This window comes from Dunckerocampus dactyliophorus, chromosome 6 (genome assembly GCF_027744805.1).
Source record: "Dunckerocampus dactyliophorus isolate RoL2022-P2 chromosome 6, RoL_Ddac_1.1, whole genome shotgun sequence".
NCBI lineage: Eukaryota > Metazoa > Chordata > Actinopteri > Syngnathiformes > Syngnathidae > Dunckerocampus > Dunckerocampus dactyliophorus.
Window position 1 is genome coordinate 2,797,375 of NC_072824.1, and position 25,568 is coordinate 2,822,942.

At 40.8% G+C, this 25,568-nt stretch overlaps 1 protein-coding gene across 2 annotated transcripts; it reads left to right on the top strand.

Annotated features, from left to right (window-relative positions):
• The first annotated feature begins 25 nt into the window (after positions 1-25).
• On the top strand, positions 26-25,154 carry slc26a11 (solute carrier family 26 member 11). Of its 2 annotated transcripts, XM_054779633.1 has the most exons (15): positions 26-162; positions 4,115-4,318; positions 4,400-4,610; positions 5,992-6,184; positions 7,375-7,460; positions 10,326-10,542; positions 10,640-10,818; positions 12,880-12,952; positions 13,093-13,204; positions 13,315-13,370; positions 18,194-18,334; positions 19,849-19,976; positions 23,528-23,627; positions 24,168-24,301; positions 24,405-25,154. In XM_054779633.1, exons 3-15 carry the CDS (start codon positions 4,404-4,406, stop codon positions 24,507-24,509), a joined length of 1,731 nt encoding a protein of 576 aa, XP_054635608.1. In that variant the 5' UTR covers positions 26-162; positions 4,115-4,318; positions 4,400-4,403; the 3' UTR covers positions 24,510-25,154. The 2 variants fall into 2 exon arrangements, with proteins under 2 accessions (XP_054635608.1, XP_054635609.1); XM_054779634.1 differs by lacking the exon at positions 18,194-18,334.
• Positions 25,155-25,568: the final 414 nt, after the last annotated feature.

Sequence of the window (25,568 nt, forward strand, 5' to 3'; positions counted from 1 at the left end):
GCCCATATTTAAACACGTGATTGTAGTCACGTGATATGTCGCAACAGGAAGTGTCCACCAATAACAACAATTGGGCGAGTGCTTCGAGGCTGGAGCGCAGAGTGGGAGATGTGGACCTGGAAAAATAAAGGAACGTTGCAAAAGAAGAAAGCTTTCGATGTGGTAATATTTAAAAATATATTTGGTATCATGTTGATCATTTATTGTCTAATCTTCACTTCTCAGGTTTATTTGTTTTAGTTTGTCGTCATCACATGGCGTTTTTCTTAGTTATGCATGTATTGATTATTTATCCATTAATCATTTACATATGCATAACAGTCGGGTAACGCGCATTCATATTAGCACTGTCGTATTGCCGGCGCGTGAAAGTCATGTGATCATCAGATGCCCCTAATCCAATGACCTGCAGTGCATGGCTGGTGTAGCGCTGACTCTTTTTTCAATGTTAATACAGGTTGCTCATTAAGATGATAATTAAAAAGAAGGAGAATACTTCACTTTGGTTTTAAAAATGTTGTCAAAATGTTTTCAGATACCACTAATCTCTCGTTTATCGTGAATAACTGGTTCCGGACTAGATAAATTAATTTCCGCGAAATAGGATTCCTTCTTCATGAATGGAATATTTTTGTAGTTATGTCATAAGCGTTTGAACATTATTAGAGCCATATAGTCATCTTTACATTTGTATTACCCAATATAGTAGATAGATTAGTTTGCCTTGTCGGAGAGCAGAATCGATGGCGGACGGGAAGTGACGTCTGTGGTTCAGAGTTGAGTTTTAGCGTGTTGTGGGCTGTGGCTGCAACAGTAACCTGTCTATATGACAACTTGTGGTCTTAATGGCTTATACTGGATTTGTATTTTAGTACATTTAGCCATTTTTATGCTCGAAAATGATTAATTTTGGCAAAAAATATATGCAATTTGCTTAAATATGCAAATCTTTGACTAATAAAAGGCCATAGTCAACCATGAAACAGCAATCATTTATTAATTAATGTTTGAAAAACCGCGATAGAGCGAGGGACGACGCTACTTCTTAGATGCAATTATTTATTTATTTTTTATAAACTGAAAAACATTTGCTTCTCGTAAATTTACAAGAATAAAGGTCGGAATTTTACGGGAATAAAAGTCATACATTTACAAGAATAAAAGTTGTAAATTTACGAGAAAAAGGTCGTAAATTTACGAGGAAAAAAAAGTCGTAAGATTACCTTTTACCACAGAGTATTAAAATAATCTGACATTTTGAGAATAAAGTCGTACATTTACGAGAATAGGGCCACATTGAAAAAAAAATCTGAGATTTCGAGAATAAAAATCGTACATTTACGAGAATAAAAGTCATGAATTTACAATAAAAAAAACTACATTTACAACTTTAATTCTTTAATTTACGAAAATTTTTTGTAAATTTAAGGGAATAAAAGTAATACATTTATAACAATAAAAGTAATACATTTACAAAAAAAGGTTGTAAATTTACAAGGATAAAAGTTGTACATTTACGAGAACAAAAGTCATAAATTAACGAGAAAAAAAGGCGTGTCGTAATATTACCTTTGCCCCCGTTTTCATAGCTGTCCCAGGCAATGCCTGCTACGACAGAGATTATGATCTCAAATTTGGAGAATAAAGTCATAAATTTACGAGAATAAAGTCGTAAATTTATGAGAATAAAGTCGTAATATCACGAGAATAAAGTCGTAATATTATGAGAATAAAGTCGTAATATTATGAGAATAAAGTCGTAAATTTACGAGAAAAATCTTGTAATATTACGAGAACAAAGTCGTACATTTACGAGAATGAAAGTGGTACATTTATGTTACAGGCATTGCCTGAGACAGCTATGAAAAGGGGGGACTTATGTGGAGGGGACAGGGTAGGGAAGGCGGAAGTGAGATGATGCTAACCCATGCTAATCTGATTGTGCTCAACCGCTCTGTTTTGCTGCCACGTTCTAAATAAAAGCTTGCCTGAGAGGAAAGTTTCCTTCCTTCCTGAATAGCTATGCTCTACCTGTGATTCCATACCATCACACCTAATATTACTACTTTATTCTTGAAATCTCAGATTATTATTTTTTTCAATGTGGCCCTAATACGCCGTCGTAGTATATAATCCAACATCTTGGCAGTCGAATTCATTAATTCATTCAGCAAAGCATACAAACATAGTGCATGCATTTGAAAGAAAAAAAACCCAAAACGCTGGCTTTTCCTCTGTGGAAGGACATCAGTGACAAGAAGCACCTTCGGGCTCACGCATGCCCTAATCCCTTTAGGATGCTGTGTCTCCGTGTGACATCTTTATGTATTTTATTGTCTGATTAGCAAGAATAATGACACAGACTGCAGAAAGTCATGGTGTATAATAAATGTTTCTCCAACATTATACTGTATTATTGGCGGCATCCTGACAAGGTTTCTGCCCTGAATTTGGTCAACAAATCTGCAAATTCAGAGATTTTCACTTAAGAAAATGTTAAAAACGATTGGAATCAGACAGAAAATAAATGTATGATACTGTTCAATGGACAAATATTAATATTTATTTTATGTTATGATTTGTTGTTTTTTTTTCATTATGACACCTGCCTCCCCTGACTGTCCCAATCTATACAAAGTGTCTATAAACATGTACAGTGGTGTGAAAAAGTGTTTCCCCGCCTTCCTAATTTGATATTTTTTTGCATGTTTGTCACACTTACATGTTTCAGATCATCAAACAAATGTAAATATTAGTCAATGACAACACAACTCAACACAAAATGCAGTATTTAAATTAAGCTTTTTATTATAAGGGAGAAAAAAATGTAAAGCTACATGTCCGTGTGTGAAAAAGTGATTGCCCCCTAAAGCTAATAAGTGGTTGGACCCCCTTAGCAGCAACAACTGCAATCAAGCGTTTGTGATAACTTGCAATGAGTCTCTTACAGCGCTGGGGAGGAATTTTGCACAATTGTTGTCATTCAGCCACATTGGAGGCTTTTCCAGCATGAAGCTCCTTTTAAAGTCATGCCACAGTATCTCAATAGGATTCAGGTCAGGACTTGGACTAGGCCGCTCCAAAGTCTTCAGCCATTCAGGCGTGGACTTGCTGGTGTGTTTTGGATCATTGTCCTGCTGCAGAACCCAAGTAGCTTTCAGCTTGAGGTCACCAACAGATGGCCGGACATTCTCCTTCAGCAGAATTCATGCTTCCATTTATCACAGCAAGTCTTCCAGGTCCTGAAGCAGCAAAACAGCCCCAGACCATCACACTACCACCACCACATTTTACTGTTGGTGTGATGGTCTTTTTCTGAAATGAGGCCAGATGTAATGGGACACACACCTTCCAAAAAGTTAAACTTTTGTCTGGTCAGACCACAGAGTATTTTCCAAAGGTCTTGGGGATCATCAAGATGTTTTCTGGCAAAATTGAGACGAGCCTTAATGTTGTTTTTGTTCAGCAGTGGTTTTGGTCTTGGAACTCTGCCATGCAGGTCGTTTTTGCCCAGTGTCTTTCTTATGGTGGAGTCATGAACACTGACCTTAACTGAGGCAAGTGAGGCCTGCACTTCTTTGGATGTTGTTGTGGGGTCTTTTGTGACCTCTTGGATGAGTCGTGGCTGCGCTCTTGAGGTCATTTTGGTTGGCCGGCCACTCCTGGGAAGGTTCACTTCCCAGGGTTCCTGTTTTGGCCATTTGTGGATAATGGCTCTCACTGTGGTTGGCTGGAGTCCCAAAGCTTTACAAATGGCTTTATAACCTTTTCCACACTGATAAATCTCAATTAATCTCAGTTATGTTTTAACAGGGGGGCAATCACCTTTTCACACAGGGCCATGTAGGTTTGCATTTTTTTTCTCCCTTAATATAAAAACGTTTCATTTAAAAACTGCATTTTGTGTTGAGTTGTGTTGTCATTTACTAATATTTACATTTGTTTGATGATCTAAAACATTTAAGTGTGACAAACAATGCAAAAAAATAAGAAAATAGAAAGGCGTCAAACACTTTTTCACACCACCATACATGCACGTACTTGGTGTTATCAGTGTCCGCTGTGTGTCCAGTCTTATTGATTGACATGTTGTTGTTCTCTGAAAAACACACAGGTCACAGCATGCGTTTGCTGTACGTGCTGTGCGAGGAAATCAGACAGTGATCTATGTATGCATGCAGACCAGATCTCTTCTTGAATGATCACTATGCGGTCAAAGAAGTCCCAACTTGGCAAAAAAGAGTTGCACCACCAACGCACCAGCCCCTGTGGACATGACTGACATGTAAAAAAGGAGCAACTTATCTCAACTTTTTGTGTAAGTGGACTTGATATTGTCAGCACAATACCATAGGTTTACATTCAAATGTATCAGCATAACCTCTGCCAACGTCCTCAGTACGATGGACCAACCTCTGCTGCAAAGAGATCTGGGCCAACGTTCAAGTGGCTCCTGCAGAATGCTAAAGATATGGCTGCCCATACTCGCCTGGTTACCCAAATACAACCTTAAGTGGCTTCAGATGGACCTCCTAGCGGGCTTCACTGTTGGGCTGACAACTGTGCCACAGGCCTTGGCCTATGCCGAAGTAGCAGGCCTTCCCGTGCAGGTGAGTCTATATAAACCTGTTTGAATGTTCGGCTATTCCAGTGCAGGGTGTTTGTAGCTGAAATGCTAAAAAACTAACTAAAACACAACATAACATCACCGTAAAGAAGGAAACTACTGCTTTTAGTAATCTCTCGCCACTTTTGCAGCTTCACTCTATCACAGTTTTTCAGAAATATGTTAATAAATAAATCATACTTGAATATGGCCTATTGTTAGTCAAAAATATGCATATTGAAGCACATGTTACATATTGTTTGCCTAGATGAAGCATTTCCTAGCATAAAAATGGCAAAATGAGCTAAAATCCAAATCTCAGGCCTTCAGAAGACACATTCAAAGAAGTTGCAATGACATGTAGTATTCTACACTGGTCACTAGGTGTCAGTAATTTTACATTGATGAGACCACAGGGAGTAAAAAAAGAACAACAAGGAACACTCCCAATGCTAACGTGTGAGTCTAAATTGTCTTATTTTCACTTTTTATGTCAACTATATTGGGCAATATGAGTGTTATTTCATGTCTAGAGGGCTCTAATAATGTTTAAAAAAACATTTAGAAGGTTGTAAATAGGTTTTCTATGCTCTAACTACAAAAACATTCAATTTATTAACTAGAGAAGCACTCGGGGAGCGCAGACGTCCACCAAGCGCCATAGTTCCCCCCCAATATTGTGATTCACACCAAAATAATAATCCTACAGTTTTTGCATCAGTCTTTGTTATTTTGTAGAACCAGTTGGAATCACCCCCAAAATTTAATCTGTTGTTCCATATCCGGTTCTGACAATTCCTGATAATTTCATCCAAAGTTATTTTGAACACAAACAAACAAACGCCGGCAAAAACAGAGGTAATAAGGAACCCTACTTAGCAGAAATTCACTTGTCACGGTCAGGTCTGAACCCAATTAACGGCGATAAACGAGGGAGTACTGTACAGTGGATCCCTGCATATTCACGGTTCAGCATTTGCAACCCCACAAAATCATCAATTTTTTATCAAAACATTATTGTTTTTATTTGTGGGAAAACCTGCCTTTCTCCAGCACATAAGGCTGCCCAGCATGCCTTGCGGGCTATAAATGAGCATGAAATAGTACTGTTTTGTCTGTGTTTTAGTGTGTAAGCGTTTATTTTCATACCCACATTGTCTGGTGTGGTGCAGTTACATTATGTGTTAGTTTTGGTTGCACCGTGAGTAAGGGAGGCGTTCGCTTCAATGCTGTCAGTTTGTGTTGCAAGTATCTCCTTGCAAGTGGGATCTATCTCGGCATCACAAAAAATCCAAAGAAAAATCAAAATAAAAATACTTTTGACTTTTGTTGGTAAGACCAAGTGGTGGCATCCTGTTTCAGTGGCACTACTTTTTCACACGCAGTATGGGCTCTTCTCCGCCTTCATGGGGGGCTTCATCTACACCCTCCTCGGGACATCCAAGGACGTGACACTGGGGCCCACAGCTATCATGTCCCTCCTCTGTTTCTCGGTGGTGGGGGGCGAGCCCCGCCGAGCCGTGCTACTCAGCCTCCTGTGTGGTCTCATCCAGGCTGGAATGGCATTGCTCAGATTAGGTGAGAGGAGGAGTGTATTGCCCAAGTCAAGCTGTTTTTTTTGGGGGGGGTGAACTCGGTCACACTTTACAGTAAGGTACACAAAAATACAATAGTTACTGAGGAACTAATGAGGAACTAATAAGGCACATAAATTTACTGTAGACTTCTTACTGAGGATCTAATGAAGAACTAATGATGACCTAATGAGCAGAGTAGTTACTGAGGAACTAAGGCACATACATTTAAAGTAGTTACTAGGAACTAATGAAGAAGTAATGAGGAATTAATGAGCAGAGTAGTTACTGAGTAACTCAGGCACATACATTTTGACTAGTTACTGAGGAACAACTGAAGAAGTAATGAGGAACTAATGACTAAGGCACATACATTTAGACTACTTACTGAGGAACTAATGAAGAACTAATGAGGAACTAATGAGCAGAGTAGTTACTGAGTAACTAAGGCACACAAATTTGGACTAGTTACTGAGGAATTAATGAAGTAGGAATGAGGAACTAATGACTAAGGCACATACATTTAGACTACTTACTGAGGAACTAATGAAGAACTAATGAGGAACTAATGAGCAGAGTAGTTACTGAGTAACTAAGGCACACAAATTTTGACTAGTTACTGAGGAATTAATGAAGAAGTAATGAGGAACTAATGACTAAGGCACATACATTTAGACTACTTACTGAGGAATTAATGAAGAACTAATGGGGGACTAATGAGCAGAGTAGTTACTGAGGAGCTAAGGCACAAATTTTAAGTAGTCACTAGGAACTAATGAAGAACTAATGAGGAACTATTGACTAAGGCACATAAATTTTGACTACTTACTGAGGAACTAATGAGGAACTAATGAGCAGAGTAGTTACTGAGGAACTAAGGCACATAAATTTAAAGTAGTTACTAGGAACAATGTAATGAGGAACTAATGAGTAGTGGTTAGGGTTAGGTAGGTTCGTTCCTCATGAACTACAGTACTGTAATTTTGTGTACCTTATTGTAAAGTGTTACCCTGAACTCATTTAGTCACGCTTGACGTTACACATTTGATGTAACGCTTCGTATTCATGTGTGGTTACACCTGTAAACATTAAACCAAAAGCATTTCCCAACACCATTCTTCTCCTTGAGCACACGGCTGATGGACAGCCTTGTTTCAGGTTTTGCTGCTAAGTTCTGTAAATCATCCCTTGCAGGCTTCCTGTTGGACTTCATCTCCTTCCCTGTAATTAAAGGCTTCACTTGTGCTGCGGCAATAACCATCGGCTTTGGCCAGGTGAAGGTGAGGTCATTAGATTGCATAATAGGACAAACTTCATGCACAACGTAGAGCAATAAAAAAAAAGCTTCTCAAACTGTGTGCAAAGCAAATGCGTCTTTAAATGGGGTAACAAAAAAGTGTGACTTTGGTCATTTACATTATTTTGAGTTACGTGAATTGTCATCAGTAAGCCTATAAGCGTGTTTTTCGGTTAAAGGAAAAGTGAACTTTATTCTTTGCAATTTTGCCCATCATCCACAATCTTTATGTGAGACATGAACACACACGTCTATTTCTAAAGACACACAAACAGATAAAAAGAGGAAGCTCCTTTCTGCATGTAATGGGACACACCTTAAAACACCTCCAACAAGGTTTTATGGTTTAATATCCATGTTGTGAGCATGTAGTAACAGGTACATTCAGGATAACGACAACAATTAATACTTAGTGTTTTGCCCTATTTTGGTCATTTTAAGCAATACAGGTACTTTTTTTCCAGAAGACTTTATAGGCGGAATATGTGTTTCCCGTTACGTGCATTCTTAGCTGCCTTTTTGTAGCTGTCTTAATAGCTTTAGCGCGCACAGAAAAGAGAAAGACAAGTGTTCATGTCTCACATAAGGATTGTGGATGATGGGGAAAAATTCCAGTTTTCCATTAACTCATTCAATCCCGGCCATTTTCAAAATTCAACCCCTTCAGGTAACGGCCGTTTTAGACGATTTTGACTGATTTTTCAAGGCACACAGAATATTGTGTTCTATGGCTATGTAAACATGGAACCAACCAAAAGAAAGATTAGACTCTCGTCTTTCACCAGAAAAAAAGTTTGTTTCTACCTTTTTCCATTCTTTGGTAATCAGCAGTAGAACATAGGTACAGTAAGTTTCAGGAAAATATCAGTTCCCGACTAAAAAAAGGAGAAAACCAGCTTTTTGTGAAAAGATATAAGATTCAAGCATAACTTTCACTTTGACACAAATATTATTTACTTTTCTGACAGCTCAAATATCTAAACAACCGCACAACAACATAAACAATGGAAAAAAGTTTTGTTTTACATCAAAATAACAACTTATTTACAAATATAACACCATGAACTATTTACAATTTTCACATTTGGATCTAAACTGTGTGTGTGCAGGAGTGCGTGTGCATGTGTTAAAATTGCGTAACCTTCTGCACGCTAAACTCCTCTACGCTGTTCCATTTCCTCCTTGCTGTCGAGTGTGTTTATACATGCAAAAGATCCACGCCGAGCTCTTATCAAATGCACTTCTGCCACCTTGTGGCCTTTTTTATGGCTAAAAACTGCATGAAAGGTGACCTCTTTTATTGTGCACTTGCGTCATCACCTCTTTTTGCCTCTCGTGCAAAAAAACGTAAGCGTTCTAAATACGTCTTTGGTATTGAATGAGTTCAGGTCGAAAACCTACGCCACAATTTTGCCTCGGTTTGCGTGTATTCTCTAGTTAGTGTACACCAGTGGTCGCACCAGACACATTTTATAATTATTTAACTCGCAAAAGGCACAATAATAACATAATAATAACAGTATTAATAGTCATCAACATAACAACATGGACTGCAGCTACAACTAAACTCTGAAGGGTCACTTCTGCAAGACATTTGTTGAAACACACGAGCATGAGTCTTATTTATGTCATAAATGTCTTATTTTCTCTAGTTATATCTACTATATTGTGTAATAGGGGTGTAAAGGTGACTATAGGGGTGTTATTTCATGTCTAGAGGGCTCTAATAATGTTAAAAAGTGTGTTTAGAAGGTGGTAAACAGGTTTTCTATGCTTAATATGTCTCATTTTCTGTTATGTCTACTATATTGTATAATAGGAGTGTAAAGGTGACTATAGGGGTGTTATTTCATGTCTAGAAGGCTCTAATAATGTTAAAGAGTGTATTTAGAAGGTGGTAAACAGGTTTTCTATGCTTAATGTCTAATTTTCTCTTATTATGTCTACTATATTAGGCAATAGGGGTGTAAAGGTGACTATAGGGGTGCTATTTGTGACGTCCTTGACGTGGTTTGGACCCCAGATGCAGAGGCGGAGAGCTCGTGTCTGGCAGTTCAGATCTTTATTGGAACAGCATGCAAAATAGTCCACAAACAGAAGGCGATGGTGTTAGCAAAAACTAAAAAGAAAGAACAACACCATGATGAGGTCTGACTAAACTTGGGAGCTAGCTAGATAACAGGGAAGCGGCTGGGCCGACCTGGCATAGTACAAAAACTAGAAGCAGAAATGTAAACGCTGAACGGGAGTTCACGTGTGTGTAGCCGGCAGGAGTGAGAACAAAGAATCAGCGGCTACCAGCTGCGAGCAGTCAGCTTAAATGGAGAGTGAGCAATTAACAGGTGTGGCCAGCGTTCCCGCCTCCAGCCTGCTAAAGGGTAGACTGCAAAAGAGAAAACAGGCCAGGAGAAGGCAGGGACAGAAACAACAACAAACAGGACAGGACGGCCACTGGCGAATGTGACAGCTATTGCTTGTCTAGAGGGCTCTAACAACGGTAGACATCGTATTTAAGAAATTCATAAACAGGTTTTCTATGCTCTCGCCACAAAAATATTCCGTTTATTAACACTGAATCCTGCTTTGCTTAATTTCACTTATTTTGGTCGGTTCTGGAACCAGTTAACCGCAATAAACAAGGGATTACCGTGCAGTACTTATGTTGCTGCTTAGCTATGCTGATGAGGTCAACAATACCACAACACGCGTCGACTTAGACTATTTTTCAGAGAAATGACCCCTCTGGGTCTCCCATTGTACGTCAACAAAAGCGGTCGACCGTGTACGTCGACATAAGCGGGTTCCACTGTACCTCATTAAAAATGTGCTTTTTGGTTACCATTTCTAGAATATCCTGGGCCTCCAAGATATTCCCCACGAGTTCTTCCCGCAAGTGTACTACACCTTCTACAAGATCCCAGAGGCCCGCATTGGCGATGTGGTCCTGGGTCTGCTCTGTCTTGCCGTGCTGATGATGTTGATGTTCATGAAGACACGTCTGGGCTGTGAGGCTGCTCCCAGGTACTCCAGGATCGCCAGGACATTTGTATGGGCTGTTGCAACAAGTCAGTACCCGTGTGCCTGCTCCATTCGTTCTCTAACGTGTCTGCACAATATGTGTCCTCCATCATTCTTGTCTGGTTTTTCATGTGTTTTCATCAGTGCGTAACGCCCTGGTCGTGTTGGCTGCATCTTTGTGCGCGTTTTCATGGGAAGCTTATGGTCATCACGTCTTCACAATCACTGGCAAAACATCCGAGGGGCTCCCGCCGTTCAAGCCCCCACCCACCTCAGACACGACCGCCAATGGCACGGTGGTATCGTTTGGAGAGGTTGTAGAGGTAAGGAGTCCGAGTGAAAACCAGCTGTGTTGCGTCTGCGTTGCTATGGTAACTGCTGCAATGTGCACAAGCTATACATGCAGGTTTTTTTCATAATCCGCCCTCGACCACCACCCAAAGCACATAGCACTGGACCCTTATGCTGGCCCCCGCAGGTGGTGGGTCTACGGGGGGGGGGTACAACCGGATCAAGAGCCTGGTTCGCATTGCCAGCAGTGAGTGGAACCTGTTTCCACCAAAGCTGCCTTTTGTCACCGATTCTGTTCATAATTTTCATGGACAGAATTTCTAGGGAGTTCAGTTTGTGGGCCTTAGGATGTTATCTCTTCGATTCGCAGACAATGCAATCCTGATGCCCTCATCAGGCTGTGTGACCTTCAACGTTTACTGGGGAGGTTTGTACCCCAGTGTGAAGCTCAGTACCTCCAAATCCGAGGCCGCGGTTCTCAGTCGGAAAAGGGTGGATTGCTCCCTTCGGGTCGGGAGTGAGGTCTTGCTCCAGGTGGGGGAGTTCAAGTATCTCGAGGTCTTGTTCACGAGTGAGGGAAGGTTGGAGCCTGAGGTTGACAGGCGGATCGGCGCAGTGTCTGCAGTAATGCGGTCGCTGTACCGGACTGTCGTGGTGAAGAGAGCCGGAAGGCAAAGCTCTGAATTTACCGGTCGATCTACGTTCCCACCCTCCCTTACATGTATGGTCATGACCTTTAGGTTGTGACTGAAAGAACGAGATCTCAGATACAAGCGGCTGAAATGAGTTTCCTCCGTAGGGCGGTTGGACTCACCCTTAGCGATAGGGTGAGGAGCTCGGCCATCCGGAAGGGACCTTTAAATGTAGAGGAGTCAGTTGAGGTGGCTCGGGCATCTAGTCCAGATGCCTCCTGGACGCCTTCCTGGTGAGGTGTTCCGGGCATGCCCAGCCGGGAGAAGGCAGACCTAGGAGATGCGGGAGGGATTATGTCTCACAGCTGGCCTGGGAACGCCTTGGGGTCCTCCCGGGGGAACTGGAAGAGGTGGCCAAGCACCGGGAAGTCTGCACTTCCCTAATGAGACTGCTGTCCCCGCGACCCGGATAAGCGGAAGAAAATGGATGGATGGATGGATTTTGACCTTTTTCTCATAAAATTTCAGCTGTTTTTTTTCCCCCAATGCTTTCAACTTTCTTCTTGTAAATTCTCTGTAATTCTGTAATTATGACGATAACATTGTGACGTTATTCTCATAACATTGCACATTTTTATGACAAATTACAACTTTATTTGTTGTTTTGTTTGTTTCTCACGATATCACAACTTAAAAAAAACAACTCCTTTTTCTTTAATATTTCAACTTTATGCTACAAAAAGGAGGTTATTTTTTTCTCATAATTACTGCAAATTTTTTTCATTTTCGCTGTTTTTTTTTTTTTTACATGATATTTGTAGAATGTGCTGTGGGCCAATACAAAAACAGCCACAGATGCACTTTGGATACCCCTGGTTTTGTGTCTCCCAAATAAAATGCCATTTTAATGTAACAATGAAATGGAAAAAAAATGAATAACGTTTTATTTTTCTTATTTTGCACCTATTAGATCAATGAAGAAGATGGATTATAAGGATATAAATGACATTTTTTACAATTCTGTTTGGTAGACCGAGTTCACCTGGAAGTAGTTTTACGTGGGCTTGGGCATGCAGGTAAACAAGCGTATGTAACCTCTGCACTTGGCAGAGGTAATTATACACTAGTGTCACGGCGCCAGCGTAAAACATTGCACGCTGGCTCCTCCCCCTCCAAACCTCCTCCGCGTGAGGCAGTGTCTCAGACGGTCTTTTTTCATAATTAGTTTTGTGTGAATGCTTGTTTGTGTGTATGTGCCCTGCCACTGGCTGGCGACCAGGCCAGGGTGCACCCCGCCTCTCGCCCAGGCTGGGATAAGCTCCAGCATACCACTGTGACCCTAATGAGGATTAAGCGGCGTAGAAAATGGATGAATGAATGCCATTTTCAAGAGTTAGGGTCAGTTCCTCTTAAGCTTCTCACAGCGGATTAGCGAGTGCTCCTTTTGTATTTTGTGCACAGGGCTTTGGAGGAGGGCTCGCTGTCATTCCTCTCATGGGGCTGCTGGAGAGTATCGCTATTGCAAAAGCATTCGGTGAGTGCTTCAATAAGGGGAACTTATCCAGATATACCGCTGCAGGATCCGCATTTTAGAAAATGTCACATGTTTTGGGAATGTATAACTGGGCCGTTAAAAGATGAAGTGAAGCCCTCTGACTTCTTGTTTCTTCTCAGCCGGACAGAACAACTACAGGATCGATGCCAACCAGGAACTGCTGGCAATTGGCGTGACCAATGTCATGGGCTCCTTTGTGTCAGCCTACCCTGTCACCGGCAGCTTTGGAAGGTGTGGGTGTGTGCGTGCGTGTGTGTGTGTGTGTGTGTGTGTGTGTGTGTGTGTGTGAACGAGAGAGAGCTCAGTGTACCCACAGATTCATGTTTTGTCGTCTTGTTTAGGACTGCAGTGAATTCTCAGACTGGGGTTTGTACTCCAGCTGGAGGAATTGTCACCAGTGAGTCCAAATTCTCTTCAGTTTCATTCATTTCACTCTCCTCACACTGTCACACGCTTTGAATTCCTTCTTAAAGGGTCCCTGACATGAGTCATCAGCTTTGCTTAAATATGTCACATATTTGTTTGGAATTATGGTCTACATTGTTCCGTTTTTGAAAGCAAACGGTAAATTTGCAAAAATGGCATTTATAGTTGATGGCGCCAGCCATGATGAGCTAGCTCTCGCTGTTCATTCTCATTTCTGGAAGTGACGTCATCGGGGTGACACCTCTCAGCTAAAGCAGAGTAAACAAACGCTCCTCGAGGTACCGTAGATGGCGGACTTGGTTCAGTTTATTTTTCATCCAAATAGTCATCATGCCAAAATGCTGTGTTGCTGCTGGATGTTCACGGTATCTGAATGATGCTGTAAGTTTGTTTTCTTTTCCAAAAGAGGAAGGTTTAAGATAACAATGGACGAAGCAAGTGCAGAGAACAAGAGACAAAGGACGGCCACCTCGCCATCTGTTCTTTGTAGTGATCATTTCACTGATGACTGCTATGAAGGAACACCTTTACAAGAAGCATTTGGTATGAAAGCATTTTGAAAAAGAATGCTATTTTGCCGGTACACAGAGAAAAAAAAAGACAAGAAGAATGACATCAAAAATTGCCACAGAACAGAGCAAGTCATGTCTTGTTTACATAATGTCTTCTAAACACTATTCCATGATGGCGACAAGGCTGTAAAGCATTAGACATGTTATATAAACATCTTTTTTTACTGTGGAGGCCGGCTGCAGCTGCGGCAAAATATTAATAAATCAGGCTATAAAGACCCCTTTACGCTCATTAAGAAGCCGATTTAAAACAATAATTGAAGGATAAGCAACTTCAGACTCATTTACACTTACCGATCTTCATCTCCAAGTCTTAAGGCTTAAGTCCATATTCCGCAAGTTCTCTATTTTATCTCCAAATGTTTCTCACTTCTTTTCGCATCAAAACTCTTGACACATGGTTCAAATCTTGGATGCAATCACTGTAAACATCCTCTGTCTCGTACACCGCTGTGTTTGTTTATCTGAGGGATAATACTCCGATGGCGTCACTTACGGAAATGAGACTGAACAGCGAGAGCTAGCTCGCCATGGCTGGCGCCATCAGCTATAAATGTCATTTTTGCAAATTTACCCTTCGCTTTCAGAAATGGAACAATGCAGAAGATAATTACAAACAATATATAAGCAATATAAGCAAAGTTGATACATCATGTCAAGGACTTTTTAACCTTATTTCATCAAAGGTAGAGAGGTAAGAAAAGTCGGGCTCGGTCATACACGAGCATCTATACAATCATTTATAATACCAATGAGATTCGTTCCTATGATGTGTGAAGTGGAACTAATACCTAAACGAAGACTTAATCAGTCACACTGTACACAGAACACATGAAGGACATAAAATCTTGCAATTAAAACACTACAAGAAAGAAGAAGTAACTGAAATAATAAAAAAAAAAAAACGTTCTTCTTTTCAGGGTTTCAAACAATATTATAGCCTTCTCCTGAATCAACACAAGGCTCACTGGTGTTGATTCTGGTCTTCCAGCCACCAACGTTTTTCCTTGAGAGCTACTTTTACAAAATGAAAATGGCCAAGAGCTACTTATTTTTGCAACATTTATTTTCATAGCTTACTTCAAGTCAAACAAAGCAAATATGCTTTTTTTAATCAGAACATGAACGAAACGCTGGTGTCCACTACTCACATTTTGTATTTCAGAATGCACTTCTTTCTAGTGTTCTCACATTATGAACTGAAAACCTGAATGAAAAGCAGGCTTGCGGGCACCTCATGTGGTCATGGGGGGCTTCCTGGTGCATGCGGGCACCACGTTGGTGACCCCTGGGTTATAACCAATAGTACATTTAAACATTTACATTTCATCTATGTGACCGATATCACTCACCGATGATCGGTATCGGCAGCATAAAACCCTGATCGGAGCATCCCTACTTTTTAATCAATGACAGTAAAAGCGTTGAGATGATTGACTTGTTAGGCAATAATAATAATAATAATAATCCACTGGGAGGATTTTAAGGACTTTATCTAGCTCAGGAAATAATAGCTTTTTTCATGTTCCCACTTGTTAGTAGAGGATAAATAAAAAATAAACAAATAATAATAAATACAAACAAAATAAATTAATATAAAATTGAAAAAAACTCAGTACAAGGATGTTGAGGCCCCCAAATGACTAAATATGCCCCTACAAAGATGATATGAAGTATTCTACACTGGTCACTAGGTGTCGGTAATGTTACACTGGTGAGCAGAATAAAGGCCCAACATGGAGCTCTCCCAATGCTAACATGTGTGAGTCTATATTATGTCGTATATGTCTTATTTTCTCTTATTATGATTACTATATTGGGTAATGGGAGTGTAAAGGTGACTATGGGGTGTTATGTCATGTCTCGAGGGCTCTAATAATGTTAAAAAGCATATTTAGAAGGTCGTAAACAGGTTTTGGTTTTGGTTTAATTGTATTTGAACATGCATGCAGGTTACAGTGGAATACATCTCATGAATCATCCTTTCACAGTTCCACATGTCCAAAAGGAGTAGGAAGAAGCAAAGCTTATTTAATCCTACCCCCCATCCATTCCACATCTAGTACAGTACATATTATTCACTTCCTGCATTCCATGGAATATTATTCCACATAATAATCAGTGTAATAATAAATAATTAATAAAAAATAAAAACAAGCATGACGGAACAATAAGTATAATAATCAGGACTCTTCTGCCTTGTATTTAGCAAACATCAACTGCTTGTATTGTTTTTTGAATGTGCTCATCTCTGTACATTGTTTGACTTCCTTACTCAATCCCTTCCATCATTTAATTCCACACACGGAAATGCTGTGGCTTTTCAGCGTAGTTGTGGCATATAAATGTTTTAAGTTTCATTCTCCTCTAAGATCATATTTCTCCTCTCTGATTGAGAAATACTGTATGAGGTTTTTTGGTAACGAGTTATTAACTTTATGCATTATTCTAGCGGTTTGAAAGAATACTAAATCTGCTGTGATTTTAAAAATAAAGGTTTGTATGTTGTCTATACTTGGTATTATGAATGATCCTCACCCATCTTTTTTGCAGTACAGTGAGTGAGTGAAGACTGCTTTTGTAATTATTACCTCATATCTCCACACAATACATTAGATGTGGTTTTTGATCAAGAACATATTTTGCTTTATTTAATATTGAACTATTTCTCGCCACCTCTTCTTGGATATTTTTGATATGAGATTTCCAACTCATTTTTTTCGTCTATTATGACCCCGAGAAATGTATTTTCTTTCACTCTTTCAGTATCCACTCCGTCTATTTGTATTTGGTCGTACGTATCCTTTCTGCTTTTTCCAAATAGCATTATTTTAGTTTTACTTAAGTTTAAGGATAATCTGTTTTTAATCAAACAATATTTTTAATTTAACCATTTCATCCTTGACCTTTTTAATTAGTTCTTGTGTGCTTTCACCAGAACAAAAGGCAGTGGTATCATCCGCAAATAATACCAACTTTAAGTCCTTTGTCATTTTACAAATGTCAATGATATACAAATTGAACAGTTATGGTCCCGATATGGACCCCTGGGGTATTCCACACGTGATATTTAAACTCGCAGATGTGTATTCTCCTCGCTTTACAAATTGCTTCCTGTTTGCTAGGTAGCTTTTAACCCAATTCAAAACTAATCCTTCTATGGTCTAACTTCGAAAATATTCCATTTATAAAAGAGGAATCCTACTTCATGGAAATTCACATATCACGGTCAGATCTGGAAACAATTAACGGCGATAAACGAGGGATGACTGCACTGGTGGGCATTTCTCCTCTCTGCGCTTTTTATGATGGTCATTTCCACTAGCTGGTCATGGCCTTCCCTTTCCTTCACTCACTGCCACTAGAAGAAGCTTGGGAGTCATAATGAAGTGCAAACGTGGTAAAGCAAGGACCACCGGTATCTTTGAAAAGCTTTCAGGACTTTTATAGTCTATGGCAGGGGTAGGGAACCTATGGGTCGGGAGCCACATGTGGCTCTTTTGATGACTGCATCTGGCTCTCAGACACGTCTTAACACAATCAAATTTATTTATTTAATTTTTCTTTTTCACTGACATTTTAAAGTAAACATCACACAAATCAGTGTTAAAAAGAATGTTCAAAATATAAAACCTTCTTGTACATGACCGTGCATCCATTTTGTAGTGCAATGCGGGTGGCCAGAGCCAATGCCAGCTGTCCTCCGATATTTTCTGGCTCGGACACCAAAACTCGATTATTACTGGATAATGCAGTAGCCTACCCTGGTCACTGAGAGGTCAAGAAGTAAACTTCCCTCCTTAATTAGATAGTCGGCTTGCTCATTCTCTAGAACCAATACTTTTGACAAAGAAGTACGGAGTACGGTGCAAAAGCATGCAGCACCAGAAGTAGCATTAATGATAAGAAGTATTTTATTTATTTTCAGTTAGCTTCAGTATAACAACGTTATTAAAAAGAAGAAATTCAGAGACTCTAAAATTGTTGGTCTTGCTTAAAAATGCATGCATTTTGTTGTATTCACTGTTAAAATATATGCTATGGCACTCACGGAAATGCATTTAAAAATATGTGGCTTTCATGGCTGTCTTAGCCAAAAAGGTTCCCGACCCCTGGTCTACGGATTCACTACACACAGAGTGAAATACTTTCATGTATTCAAGATTTAAAATTTTGATGATGAGAGCTTACAGCTGATAAAGACCCCAAATCTTGTTCACAGGTGTTATAGTGTTGCTTTCCTTGGCGTTCCTCATGCCGGCCTTCTATTACATCCCAAAAGCTTCCCTGGCTGCTGTTATCATCTGCGCTGTGGCTCCGATGGTGGACTACCATGTTGTGGCTGACATGTGGCGAATACGCAGTATGTGTCTAACGCTGCGTACTTGACGGCAGAAGTGTGGACCCGAGTCATGCGTCTTGGACTCTGGTGACTCGCAACTCGACTCGGACTTTGACGTCAATGACTCGGGACTCGACCAGGACGTTAGTCTGATGACTTCAAAATACTTGAGATTTTCAGTGTGTGTCGAGTAAAATGTGTTCCCATCAAAGTATTCAGTTAACGTAATTTACAGCACGACGACGTATTTTCCCTTTGAATCTGCCTCATTCAATGAATACATTAACGCCCAATCAGGTTGAAGAACTAACAACGAATGCGCGGATTACATAAACCCTAAATGCTGTGTCAGCACTCTTTCCCTGTGACCAAGTCTTGTCATACTAGTCTTATTTTATTTAAAAAATAAAACAATTCAAAATGCAATCATTGTATTTGTCACACTTAATAGATTGTTACATTAAAATGGCATTTTATTTGGCCGACACTAAAACAGGGGTGTCCATATTGTGTCCGTGGCTGTTTTTGTATTGGCCCGCAGCACATTCTAAAAATATAATTCTATAAATATAACAAGAAAAAAAAAACAGCAAAAATTGAAAAATTAGCAGTAATTGTGACAAAATTGTGAAAAATAACCTCCTTCTAGTAGCATAAAGTTGAAATATTAAAGAAAAAATGTTTTTTTAAATTGTAATATTATGAGAAACAAACAAAACAACAAATAAAGTTGTTATTATTGGAGAATTAGGTTGGGGAAAAGTTACAATGTTATGGATAAAGCCAAAATATTATGGGAATAAAGTCATAATTACAAGAAGGAAATTTACAAAAAGAAAGTTGAAAGAGTTGGAAAATGTATACAAAAAATTAACAGCAGAAGTAGAAATAAAACAGCTGTAATTTTATGAAAATAAGGTCAAAATATTAAGAGAAAAATGTAGGAGAATAAAGTTGTAATATTATGAGGTAAAATGTCATTTTAGTAGCATAGATTTTAAGTATTAAAGACATTATACGAAATAAAAACAAAATTAAATTGTAATTTTTGGAAAATTAGGTTGTGGAAAAAGTTGTAATATTATGGGAATGAAGTCCAGATATTGTAGGAATAAAATCATATTACCAGAAGAAAATTTACAAACATTATTTAAGAAGAAAGTTGAAGCTGACGTTGATGCTAATGTGCTTTTTCAGCTGTATGACAACACTGAGATGCAGTTTTTTCTTGAAATATATATATACACACACACACACACACACACACACAGGTATAACTTCTTAACATTTGCTTTGAAAAATATAAAAGTGGCAAAGTTGCATCCTTTCATTTTTCAGTATGTGGCCCTCGCTGGAAAAAGTTTGCACACCCCCACACTAAACAGTGCTTATGACTTGTAAGGACTCGAAAATTTCAAGCCTATGACTTCAGACTCGACTCAACCGGTCTTTACCTGACTTGGACTTGCGCATCTGTACTTGGGACTTGACTTGACATGAAAGTCTTACTTTTCGTAATTGTGCCCCGTCTGCAGAGCTGGACCTTCTTCCCTTGGTGGTGACGTTCCTGATGAGTTTCTGGCAGGTGCAGTATGGAATCATGGGAGGTGTAGCTGTGTCCGGAGCCCTCCTGATGTACAGCATGGCTAGACCCCAGATGAAGGTGCACAATCCATTGTCGGCTTCCTATGTAGGCTTTCACCACATTTTGCATGACCCAACAATCCGGTCGGCACGGAACCGGTTTGTTCCGTGCTTCATGCCTGTCACGATTCATGACTGAAAAATGACAAATATCAGCCCCTCCAGGATTTAGTGAGCTGTGTTGCGGCCTAAAATGCCTGAATTTGCGGCAACTTTTTTTAAAAGTAGAGAAAAAAGTTTTTTTTTTTTTTAAATAACATTGCATTTGTATGTGATTTTACCAATTTGTGATCAGTGTTTTACTGTGAAGGAAGATGATATGACAAACATTGCACACACACAGCATTTGAGTAATGGTTACAGTGTACTTTTAATAGGCGTGTCCCGATACAACTCTTTCGCTTCCAATACGATACCGATCTCGCAGCATTTGAGTTTTGGGTGCGAATTTGGGGTGTCAAAAAACACGAGACGAGATGATTCACGCAATTGGGTCTACGAGAATGAAACGGGACAAGATTTTAAAAAGGAAAACTTCACTTTTTTTGGAATTTTGCCTATCATCCACAGTCTTTATGTAAGACGTGAACACATGTCTTTCTTTTCTGTGCGTTCTAAAGATATTAAAACAGATTTTAAAAAAGCATGTAAAGAATGCACGTAATGGGACACACCTATTGCACCAAGAATGGCTGCTATTCAAACTCCTCCAAAAACTCCAACAAGGTTTTATGGTTTTCTATCCATGCTGTGAGCATGTAGTAACAGGTACATTCATGATAACATGGAATACTTTACTAGTATACTAGTATTTTGCGCATTTTAAGCATTAGCGGAACTTTCTCCTATCTCTGCGGCTGAGGTTGCTGAGGTGCTCAAAAAGCTCCTCGGTGGCAGGGCACCGGGGGTGGATGAGATTTGCCCAGGGTTCCTTAACGCCCTGGATGCTGTGGGCATGTCTTGGTTGACACGACTCTGCAGAATCACGTGAACATCAGGGGCATTGCCCCTGGACTGGCAGATCGGGGCGGTGGTCCCGATTTTTAATAAGTGGGCCAGAGGGTGTGTTCCAACCATCATAAGATCACACTCCTCAGGCTTCCTGGTAAGATTTATTCAGGGGTTCTGGAGAGGAGGATACACAGGATAGTTGAATCTCAGATTCAGGAGTAGCAGTGTGGTTTTCGTCCTGGTCGTGGAACTGTGGACCATCTCCACACTCTCGGCAGGGGCCTTGAGGTCCTTGGGAGAACCAGTCTACATGTGTTTTGTGGACTTGGAGAAGGCATTCGACTGTGTTCCTCAGGGAATACTGTGGGGAGTACTCCGGGAGTATGGGGTATTGGACCACCTAATTCAGGCGGTTCGTTCCCTGTATGACCGGTGTCAGAGTTTGGTTCCCATTGCCGGCAATAACTCGGACCCGTTTCCAGTAAGAGTTGGACGGGGATGAGTTTAAAGTACCTTGGGGTCTTGTTCACGAGTGAGGGAAGGATGAGAGGGAGCTGAGCGGAAAGGCAGAGCTGTCAATTTACCGGTTGATCTACATTCCTCCCCTCACCTATGGTCATGAGCTTTGGGTAGTGACCAAAAGCACAAGATTGCAAATAGTTGTCTATGGATTGGATGAATTGTTGCAACTGTCCATATAACACACACAAAACCACCAACAGCTTCATGTCTGTCTCTGTTCTCCTGCACTGTACTCCCTGCAGGCCTTGTTCACACGATAAGGTGTTCAAGCACACTGTAACTCTTGACTGTTAACTCCATCAGACACCGATGTAGTCATGCTGTTTTTCATTTTTATTCACATACCCCCTATTACAAATTGCGTACCCATCCATCCATCCATCCATCTTCTACCGCTTATCCGAGATCGGGTCGCGGGGGCAACAGCCTAAGCAGGGAGGCCCAGATTTTCCTCTCCCCGGCCACTTCGTCCAGCTCCTCCCGGCGGATCCCGAGGCGTTCCCAGGCCAGTTGGGAAACATAGTCTCTCCAACATGTCCTGGGTCTTCCCCGAAGCCTTTTACCGGTCGGACTTGCCCTGAACACCTCCACAGGGAGGCGTCCGGGAGGCATCCTGACCAGATGCCCAAGCCACCTCATCTGGCTCCTCTCAATGCGGAGGAGCAGCGGTTCTACTCCGAGTCTCTCCCGGATGACAGTGCTTCTCACCCTATCTCTGAGGGAGAGCCCAGCCACCCTATGGAGAAAACTCATTTCGGCCGCTTGTACCCGCGATCTTGTCCTTTCGGTCATTACCCAAAGCTCATGACCATAGGTGAGGGTAGGAACGTAGATCGACCAGTAAATTGAGAGCTTTGCCTTTTGGCTTAGCTCTCTCTTCACCACAACAGACCGATGTAGAGTCTGCATCACTGCAGACGTCGCACCAATTCGCTTATCGATCTCGCGTTCCAGCCTTCCCTCACTCGTGAACAAGACCCCAAGGTACCTAAACTCCTCCACTTGGGGCAGGATCTCATCCCCGACCTTGAGATGGCATTCCACCCTTTTCCGGGCGAGAACCATGGACTCGGACTTGGAGGTGCTGATTCTCATCCCGGCCGCTTTGCACTCGGCTGCGAACCGATCCAGTGAAGGTTGAAGTTCACGGCTTGATGAAGCCAGCAGGACCACATCATCTGCAAAAAGCAGAGACTCAATCCTGCAGCCACCAAACCGGAACCCCTCAACGCCCTGGGTGCGCCTAGAAATTCTGTCCAAAAATAATGAACAGAATTGGTGACAAAGTCCAACCTTCACTGGAAACGGGTCCGACTTACTGCCGGCAATGCGAACCAAACTCTGACACCGGTCATACAGGGAACGAACAGCCTGAATTAGCTGGTCCGATACCCCATACTCCCGGAGTACTCCCCACAAAATTCCTCGAGGAACACGGTCGAATGCCTCCTCAAGTCCACAAAACACATGTAGACTGGTTGGGCAAACTCCCATGCACCCTCAAGGACCCTGCTGAGAGTGTAGAGCTGGTCCACAGTTCCACGACCAGGACGAAAACCACACTGCTCCTCCTGAATCCGAGATTCAACTATCTGGCGGATCCTCCTCTGCAGAACCCCTGAATAGACCTTACCAGGGAGGCTGAGGAGTGTGATTCCACAAATCGCGTACCCCACTTTTGGAAATGTAGTCCTTACGGGGTACCATAGTATGATTGTGCCAAATATCACGGGATTTGATGTTGGCTGAAACAACGTTAAGAGTCGTCGTTCGTCTACACAGCTTTATTCCTATTATCATCGTGACATAAGACATACCAAAGGGTAAAATAAAACAATGACTTTGCAGTCCAAGCCAAATTTGTGGTAAAGTTACAGTGAATGGATTAAAAATAATTGCCAGGGCACAAAAAAGATTGACTGAATTTGTGTGGAATTGGCACGACATTGCGAATTCCTGCATGGAGGGACTGAAATATTGAACATTAAACAACATTCTAAACATTAAAATACATGTGAAAAACACTTCCAGATGTCGATTCTCGCTTGTTCGCATGTCACATGGCATGTTACATTGAACATGCGGTGCTGTGTGCAGATGTCGGATCAAGGTGTGCTTCTCATCAAATTGGCCAGCGGGCTCAGCTTTCCTGCTGCAGAACATCTGAGCCACGTAATACACGCCAAGGCTCTGCAGGGTGAGTTTTTAACTCATTCAATCCCAGCCATTTTTCAAAAGACAACCCCTTCAGTACCGGCCATTTTAGACAATTTTGACTGATCTTTCAAGGCACACAGAATATTGTGTTGTATGGTTATATAAACATGGAACTGACCAAAAGAAACATTAGACTCCCGTCTTTCATCAGGAAACAAAAACTTTGTTTCTACCTTTTTCCGTTATTTAGTAATCAGCAGTAGAACATAGGTACGTTTCGGGAAAATATCAGTTCCCAACTAAAAAAGGGAGACAAACAGCATTTTGTGAAAGGATACATTTCCAAGCATAACTTTCACTTTGACACATTTTTTTTTTTTGCTTTTGTGACAGCTTAAATATCTAAACACCTATAGTATATAAACATAAACAACACAAAAAGGTTAAAAAAAATCAAAATAATTTATTTACAAATATAAAACTGTGAACTATTTACAATTTTGGAACAAAACAATGTGTGTGTATGCATGTATTAAGTAGAGATTACAGAGGTAAGGAGTAATGATGTCTTGTGCTCCAGTGTCACCTGCCTGCTCAGTAGTATTGGACTGCCATCACGTCAGCATAATTGATTACACGGTCATTCATGAGCTGAGCGACCTGCTGAGGCACTTCAAAGTCCAAGATGTGCATCTGATCTTTTCCAGATTGCAGGTATAACCAAAGATCATTTCACGGAGGGGGAAACAAGTTCACGTGCTCTTAAATCATTACAGGAATAACCATTTTTATTTTCTGATTTTGCTGGCCACAATAGCCCGCCATCCTGGACGTTCTTCTTGCCGCAGATCTGGAGGGCTTCAGGTTTGCAGACAGCGTGGAGGCCGCGCTGCAAATGGGATCAGGAAACCTCAGCTCATGACACAAGAAGCATCCAGTCTCCATCCACAGAGGAGACTGGAGAAACACGGCTGAATTACAGAAAGAACTCGAAGACAGCGTCCCCTTCCCTCCTGCTTGCCATCTTTGCCGACAAGAGTCTTTTTGTTGTATATATTTTGAATTTGTGCGTACCTATTTTGACATTTCAGCATTTTGCTGGTCTGTTCTGTTATGGTGTTTCCCAGCTCTTATACCGTATTAGGTAGTCAGCAGCCAGCCTCATCACACCCGACCCTGATGAAGAGCTATTAAAGGATCAAGACGGCCTTGGAGGAGACGGCATGGTCAATACGCGGAAGCATCATCCAACAAAGCAAAGCAAAAGTTTGTTTGAGCTGAACCAAGCGTGAACGCCCAAAGTGCTACACGACCTCTCAGCAAGGCACCAGTGAAGGCCAAAGATCTTATCCATTGTTGTATATAATCTTATTATTTTTCATAAACCTTCATAAAGTGGAAATCAGACTTCAGTGTTTGTGTGTGGACGGGTAAAAGGGAACTTTTTGGTTTGTGTCAAAAGAAATGTGTAACATTATGTCATGTTTTTAAACTTTATTTAACAACAGAAACATGAACTTATTGACTTATGGGTGTTTGTTTCATTAAAAAAAATACAAAAACGTTCATGATCTTACCTGGGCTCCATGTAAGCGTGTGCTGATTTTAAAGATAATGTGCATGCCATTGTACGTCTAATATATCGCTATATTGCTGACCAGATGTAAGTCAATGGTGGCGTGTGCATATGTGTTGCAATGCCATCTACTGTATGGAGTCGTAATGCAGAGGTGCCGCCAGGAATTATGGGCCCCATGAAAAAAAATCATGCATACATGTTTTCTGTTGTCATCACATCCATAGAACCTTAAAGTGAGCTTCACATAACTCCACCTCTGAAGATTTGCAAATGTCTTTGTAACTGGTGGTTATTTTGTACACAATGTATACAACCTGACTACGCACAGAAGAAACCGGTGTCTACCTGGTGTGAATGAAGCAGACAAACAAAAAGTGAGTTTAAATGAAATGGTATATTATA

What these genes read in the sequence shown, in the direction of transcription:
- slc26a11 (XM_054779633.1), top strand. Translation starts at nt 4,404, where the DNA reads ATGGACCAACCTCTGCTGCAAAGAGATCTGGGCCAACGTTCAAGTGGC. An exon ending in TAGCAGGCCTTCCCGTGCAG is followed by an intron (nt 4,611 to 5,991) that starts GTGAGTCTATAT and finishes TTTCACACGCAG; the next exon opens with TATGGGCTCTTCTCCGCCTT. An exon ending in AGCTGGAGGAATTGTCACCA is followed by an intron (nt 13,371 to 18,193) that starts GTGAGTCCAAAT and finishes TCTTGTTCACAG; the next exon opens with GTGTTATAGTGTTGCTTTCC.